At 32.5% G+C, this 8,100-nt stretch overlaps 1 protein-coding gene across 1 annotated transcript; it reads left to right on the top strand.

Annotated features, from left to right (window-relative positions):
* Positions 1–374: 374 nt before the first annotated feature.
* LOC125496113 (zinc finger BED domain-containing protein DAYSLEEPER-like) lies at positions 375–1,969 on the top strand. Its single transcript, XM_057393427.1, has 2 exons — positions 375–1,510; positions 1,599–1,969. The coding sequence occupies exon 1, from the start codon at positions 375–377 to the stop codon at positions 1,113–1,115; it is 741 nt and encodes a 246-aa protein (XP_057249410.1). The 3' UTR covers positions 1,116–1,510; positions 1,599–1,969.
* Positions 1,970–8,100: the final 6,131 nt, after the last annotated feature.

An 8,100-nucleotide genomic window follows, 5' to 3' on the forward strand; every position in this document is an offset into this window, starting at 1 on the left:
TTGGATGTTATTGCAAGCATCTTAGACAACATTAGGAACTTAGTGAAAATGGTCACAAGATCTTCATCGAGAAGTAAAGAATTTTATGACACTGCTCAAAAGAACTTTGATTTGGATGTTAAGAGGAAACTTAATTTGGATATGAAAGTTCGTTGGAATTCCACTTTTAAGATGCTTGATAACATACTCTATTACAAGGATGTGTTTATTCATTTGGGGTTGGTGAGCTCTAATTTCAAGTTTTATGTGCCTCGAGAGTCGGAATGGGAAAACTTGTTTGTTTTTCACCGGTTCTTAAATATTTTCTATGATGTCACTTGTATGTTTTCGGCTGTTAATTCCCCGACCTCCAATTTGTACTTCAAGGGGCGTGGATGGCTCACCGTTGCTTGATTGAGACGGCAAAAGGCCCACATATTTTTCTATCTAGTGCAGTGGAACCTATGTTAGTGAAGTTTGACAAGTATTGGTCCGAGTATAATGTGATCCTATCTTGTGCGGCCGTTCTTGACCCTAGATTTAAAATAAAGTTTGTGGAATATTGTTTGGTAAAGTTGTTTGGTGAAGAGGATGGTATGATACAAGTAGGAGAAATCTTAACTACTTTGAAAACTTTGTATAACGAATATAAATTGCAATCATCTATTTCTCCTATTGTTGCTCCTTCTCCTCCTAGTAGTGGGTTAGGCCAAAACTATTTTGAGGATTACAATAGCTACAATCCAAGAAGTATTAGTACGCAAATTGGAAAGTCACAACTTGATGTATATTTGGAGGATGAGGCACTTGACATGAACTCGGAATTGGATGTATTGGAATTTTGGCATCAAAATGCAATTCGATTTCCGGAGCTTTCAAAAATGGCAAGAGATCTACTAACAATTCCGGTTAGTACAGTAGCTTCTGAATCGGCTTTTAGCCTTGGAGGGAAAATTATATCTCCTACTAGGAGTTCATTGAAGCCAAAGACTGTGCAAGCACTAGTGTGTGTCCAAGATTGGCGCCGTGATGAGCATGGTATTTCTGTAGACTTGGAGTCTGACCCATATTCTTGTGACGAGGATTTAAATGAAGAAGAGGATGATGAGGATGATGATACTAGCCTTTTCCATTAGGTAAATTTCTCTTAAGTCTTGAATAAATTTCTCTAGTCTTCAATAACTTTTTTTTTGTGTGAATGTAGAAATATCTGATTTATACTATGCTTCCAATATGTTTGAAGTCCACAAAATAATTCTCTGATTTTTGATAGAGAACGAGAAATCGAGTGGAGATGAAGCCCGATGGAAATGGTCTAAGGTGTTATGGGTGTGTGAGATAGACTGAGTCGTTAGGGTTAAAAAAAACTTTGTTGAAACTCTTGGAACGTGCAGCTGGAGCTGATTTGTTTTTCCAGTTTTTTGGCAAAGTAAATTTTATTAGCTAATTTCTAATCATGCTTAATGCAGGGCCCTATGGAGAAAGCCCCTGTTGAGAAAGTAGCCGAACCAGCAGTAGCTCCAAAGCCAACGTAGACTCTAATCTTAATTTGTCTAATTGCCTTCTGTAAACTAACATCTTTGCCAGTTTATTAATGTTTTTGAATTACTGTACTGCAGGCCAGCAAAGAAGACCAAGAAGAAGAAAAGTGAAGTCGAGTAGGTTTTGAGAGAAGGATCAGACTGGAAAATTTTTGTTTTGAAATTTTTGTTAATTTTTATTTCGTTGCACGACAAACATTTCCGTTTGCTATGTTTTATGTAGTTGCCAAGGATCTGAACTACTGCACAGTGCCAGTAATTTTGGTAATCTATTTGAAATTATGTAAGGAAATTGTGTGCAAGCATTAGGGATGAATGCTTACTTTTTGATCATATTCTGCAAATTGTTTGAGCTGTTGGATCAGGTTTAACTTCGTAGTTGTGTAGCTCCTGTTCCAATAGCTTCAAAGTTCAGTGGTTGTATTAGTAAAATTGCTTGTTTCATGTCATGTCACACAAAAAAAATTACAAAATAATGGGCCGGGCCGGGCCGGGTCTCGTGGGCTTAAGCCCGGCCCGGCCCGATGTTGTTTTGACCATAGCCCGGCCCGGCCCGGCCCGGTTCACTTCGGCCCGACCCGGCCCGAACCCGGCCCGATGAACACCTCTACTTAAAGCTTATTCAAGTTCATTTGGAATATTGATCTAAAGTCTAAATAATTTCTATATGAGAATATAAGAAAATTTAAGAGAGCAATAAATAAGAAAATGAGTTAATATGTTACACTCGAGTTTTAGGTCACGATGTTATGGTTAAAGTAGACTTCAGCTAAAATCGAGTTAGATCGGGCTTTAATATTAAAAATCACACCAAAATTCACAATAGTAGGTTGCATTTTTGGGGGACAAAGAGTGTTTTTTTTAGATTTAAAACTATGTCGCATTGAGCTATAAAAAACCATACCAAAACCAACAATGTTATTTAGTAGGGTTCTTAGGGCCAATGCAGGATTTGCTAGGCCAAACGCAGGATTTGCTAGGTTGGACTCAGGCTTTGGCCAGATACACAACATTTGGGGTGCCAAACACGCTCTAATTTTGGGTTGGATCCAATATGGCCAAGCGGTTTGGACATTCATGATCAGTTCTATAACTGTATCAGAGATCTAAATTTTGTAATATATATATGAATTTATATGTTTTTTTTAATTTCACATTAAGTGGAGCCTATTGTACTTGACATTTAGGTATCTAACAATTGTTTTTTTTTTTTTCAAATGTGTAGTATTATTTTTGGCTCAAGAATCTTTTGTATTAAGAGGTATGATATAATCAACTCTAATGAATGATCAATGTGTGAATGGAGAATTTTATAAGACGCTTAACAACTTGTGAGGGTGTAACTTGTAAGTCAAACCTTATTGACATCCTTCACCCAGTCGTGAAGTTGAGTGATGTTTCATGATTTTAGAGTCACCACATAGAGGAGTGGAACGTTGAGAACATGTAACAAAATGCCTAAAACACAAAAGCATGATATAATTTTTTTTATTATTCTTTTAATAAAGAATAAACGGAAGACATCATCAATCTTACACTATATGAAAGTTTAAGAAAAACTTTGTTTCCTTATATTTAAGGCCTCGTTTGGTTCACATGGGAAGTAATTTCCCATGGGAATTTACATTTTATGGGAAATTCTTTCCCTTGTTAATTTCCTAGGAATTAGACAAAATTGTTTGGTTGACACCATAGGAAATTGCATTTCCTAGGAAATTACTCACCAAGGGGGGGCTTGGTGAGTGATTTCCCATGTTTCATGGGAAATTCTATTTCCCTTGGAATTTGTATTTCCTATGCTTCTCCCATTTCCCTCCAACCAAACACAACACCCATAATGTATTTCCTAGGAATTTGTATTTCCAAGGGAAATAGCTTCCAACCAAACAACACTTAATAGTTCGGGCGTTTCATAAACGATTTTTGGCTTTTTTCTATGGTCAAATAACTCAAAAAATCTTTCATATGGATATTTGGAAAACTGAAAAACTAAGTTTATGTCAAAACCTAATTTTTATAGTTTTTTTTTTAATTATATTTTGAATTTTACACATTATTATAAACAGTCAATAATTAAACAACAAATATAAAACAAATAATAAAAAAGTCAATCAAACCAATCAAGTAAAACGAGTACCACAATATCCAACTATAAAATTGATACTTATTCTTAATTATCGTTCTTTAATGCAATCATTCACTACTCATGGTGTTTAACAGGTAACTTGAAAATTTACCTAAGAAAGAAAAACAACCACCATAATATCCAACTAGTTTTATAATATTTGTGTTTTTTTTCATGATAATAAAATTTGACCCCAACTTCATAATTACAATATAGATATTTTACGGTTTTACCACATACTCTATGTTCATATAATTGCATTTTTTCTAGAGTTTTATGCTTGTCAAAGCATTACCGTATCCATTAATGTTTTTAATTATGTATTAGTAAAATTATATAAAGATGATAATTTGGAAGTAAATATTGAGATAAACTCACTATATATGTACGACATGACTAAGAAAAAATTATGAATAAGAGTAAAAGAAAAAATTATGAATAAGAGTAAAAGAAAAAATTATGAATAGAGTAAAAGAAAAAATTATGAATAGAGTAAAAGTTTTAAGTAATAAAATAATAAAACACGGAGGATATTTAAGCTCCAAGTCAATTACTTTGATTATTTGTGGATGCTGTTATTATTGTCAAAGGACCAACTCAACCAAAAGCTTAAGCTGATGGGTGAGGCCCCAGGAATAGATCTATACTCTATCACGCTCCCTCACGCAAGAGCCCTTTGGGCTTGAAGTGTGAATGCAGCACAGGTCTCCCTTATACCTGGCGCTAAATATTCCACTAAGAAATGAGGGGTGGATGAGATTCGAACCCGTGACCTTTTTGTCACGCTGGCTCTTGATACCATGTCAAAGGACCAACTCAACCAAAAGCTTAAGCTGATGGGTGAGGCCCCAGGAATAGATCTATACTCTATCAATTATATTGTGGTATGATGTCTATGAGCCTTGCATAGTGGGAATCGAGGAATCCCATACCCCCGTTTGACCAGAAAAGACAGGAGGAAAAGGGATTGAGCTATACTATTGAGGTATTCGATGATCGACATGTTGCAATTCCACCAAGGCCAATTGTCCACTTGAAAAGATAGGGATACTAAAATATACTTCTCCTGTTTTTAAATAAGTGCAACATTTGCATAGTATTTACTATTTATAGTTTAAATTTTAATTAGCTTTGGTGATTTACATTTTAGGAAAAACATAGTCATGTGGGATCTTGTTAGATTCGTCTGAATGTGAACTTTTTTAATATCAACTTTTTATAATTTTAACTTATTGATAATTGAAGATATTAATGGTTAAAACAATGCATTGACAAACGTGAACATAAGAAATGTTGCACTTATTTAAAAACGGAGGAAGGATTCCTTATGCTCAATTCATTGATAATACTTCTATCAAAATACTTCTCCTTGATATAAGGGTGTCCTAACTTTCCTCATGTATCAAAAAAAATTGATAATATCAAAATACAATAATGATAGAAAATTCTATCTAAATAGAAAAAAATCTCCAATTTCAATGTAAGTATGTTTTATACTTTTTCTGTTTCTTTTCAAAATGCAACATTTTGACTTTTATACTATTCATACATCATTTTATCGTATTTTTTTACTAATATATAAAAGCACAAATCATCATATGAAATGTGATTGGATTTATTTCAATGGATATTTTCATAATATCAGTTTTTTATAACTTTTACAAATGCATAACTGCAGATATTAATGGCCAAGTTGTATGTTGACAAGTGTGAAAATCAAATTGTTGCACTTATTTAGGTACAGAGGTTAATTAGTATATACTAATTAGACTGTACGAGTGGTCATATTGTTATAACTTATAACTATGTGGCTACACGCATAAAAGACAAACTAATTATATTAGACATAAGTATCCCCTTCAATTTATATAAGTAACCCCTAATAATGATAAATAACCCTAAAAGATTATAAGTAACGTAACCTCTATTATATTATTGATCAGTAACTCCAAAGATAACTAATTCCAATAAGAGACATAAATAACCCTTACAATTATCAGTATTTGCTACTACAGTATTTAGTAATTCCAGCAATTATAAGTAACCCCTAGTATATTAATTAGTAATCTCAAAATACAAAAATTGACAAGTTTATCGTTACACCGTTAATAATAGGTGTGATTAACCAGAATTTTTTCCTTAAATAATGCAAAAGTGGGTTTTAATTCCCAAAATATGCCCAAAAAAACTAAAATAATTTTTTACTCAGAGTAGCGGTTTCCGTGGGTTCAAACAAAAAAAAAGTAATTTTCTCGCGTGCCGTCCTACGTGGACGGTACGCAGGGAATTTTAGTTTTTTTGGGCATATTTTGGGAATTAAAACCCAATTTTGCATTATCCAAGGAAAAATTTCTGATTAACCATATATAAGACTTTGTTTATACTAATTAGTTTATTGACATTATTTTCTAGCAGCTTTGGGTCTTGTTGACTTTTGTTTTATCTCTATATTCCACCATATTTTTTTCTCTTTTATTATCTTATTTCTAAATATTGGCATCATCAAAGGCGTTTTATTGAATATTTGTAATTGCTTATTTCTAGATATATGTAATTTCTCTAATTTTGTACTACCTCCGTTTCTTTTTAATTGTTACACTTACACTTTTCACGCATGCCGATGCACTACTTTGAGTCTTTATATCTCTAATTTTGTATTTGTAAAAAATATAAAAACTACATATTAATAAAATACATACTAATACGAATCTAACAAGATCCCACATGACTATGTTTTTATTCACGTATAAATCACAAATGAGGGTCAAAGTGCAATTTTTAAATAGTGTAAAATGTCAAAGTGTAACAATTAAAAAGAAACGGATGTAGTACTAGTTAGTGTACTAGTGTGATCCTGATCATTATAATAATTAATCATATACTTAGTAAAAATTATAAAAAGTTGGTATATTGAAGTTATTTATTGAGAATAATCTAACATTGTTTTGCATAATATTAGATTTTTAGTATCTCATAATATAAATTTCGTCAATTTTAGCAATATAAATATGTCAAAGTATTACAAGTATACAGAAAGGAACAAAATATTATGACCATTTTATGAAGGGGAAGAAATCTTTAACCCCTTAACGAAATTGTTTTGGTTGAATAAGAATTTTCTAAATTATATGGTCAATTAGTATCATAAAGGGACAAAAAACCAGTTGCTCAAATTGAATGTACTCTGTGTGTTTTGCACTGAAGGAAAACCACAATTTGCTAACATCAGCTAGCGTGGAGTAGCAATGAATTGGTATCTAGATTGTGTTATTTTCATATAACAAAACCATCATCTAGGCCCCATCTCTAACTTGGATAGGTTGACTTTATTACATTTACGGATTTACCAATAGTATGACATAGCATACGAAAATAACCAACACAAATACACACACTACTTATCATTCTGTTCGTTGGTTGGTTACATAAGAGTCTATAAGGAGCCAAAGGAGGGTGCACCACATTTCCTATAGTTTCATGTTTTCATTTTTTTTATCCATATGAACCACGTATGTAGTACAAAGTACAAAGAAGGGAGGGGAAATTTAATAATGTGATCTATCGTTTACATCACATCAATTCTTAACCAATAGGCCAGGCCAATATATCCTTGATAGTTTCATATCTTCGTAAAACATGCATCCAAAACCACGATAATGTAAGTGGGAAGGTGTGTCCTTGTTGTGGCACAAAGTCCTTTGGATTCTCTTCTCAACGACTTTATTATATTTCATTCGTTTTTTTTAATCTACACACTTTTCTTTTCAATTCGTTTTTTTAATCTACACATTAACAATTTTAATATTTTTGGTAACTTGTCTCGTCTACTTTTTTTTTCCCATCCATGTGATCCACTTTTTAATATAATAACCTACTTTATCATTTCACTCTCCATCTTTTTAGTATTTCTTTCTCACTTTTGACTTATTCTTCGATTCTCCCCAAAGTGAAGTGAGTAACTTAAAAAGAAATAGTGCCAGTATGTCATTCTTGACTAGATTAAAAAATTTAATTTCCTTATTTGGATCTTAAAATTGGTATTAGTAGACTAGATCTAAAAAAAACTCTAGTGGGATCAAAACAAAGTTATTGAGATTTTACAGGGTTTACAAAGGATTTTACAAAAAATACCAAATTTTTCTAAGGAAAATTCCCAAAAATTTCAAAGTCAAGTGGGCCCAATTGACCCTACTATCAAAAGCCAATCTATCGTTGGACCGAAAATCGACTCTCGTACAAGGTTAGATAAGCAAGATAGTATAACTTTACACCTAGTTTGATCAATTCTTATCCTAATAAGTCTGTTTTATCTTTTTTCTCTAAATAATAATTCATTTTAAATAAAGTCAAACATCAATACAAATAGGCCGTGATCAAACCAGGTAACTAAATCAGCCAATAAATAACAACGGATTGCTAAACACCTTTATCACCTCGTCTTTTTTTGTAACTTTG

The sequence above is a fragment of the Beta vulgaris genome, chromosome 3 (genome assembly GCF_026745355.1).
Source record: "Beta vulgaris subsp. vulgaris cultivar EL10 chromosome 3, EL10.2, whole genome shotgun sequence".
Classification (NCBI taxonomy): domain Eukaryota; kingdom Viridiplantae; phylum Streptophyta; class Magnoliopsida; order Caryophyllales; family Amaranthaceae; genus Beta; species Beta vulgaris.

Bases quoted from the DNA above. Each gene is read 5' to 3' on its own strand.
- LOC125496113 (XM_057393427.1), top strand. From the start codon at position 375: ATGGCTCACCGTTGCTTGATTGAGACGGCAAAAGGCCCACATATTTTT.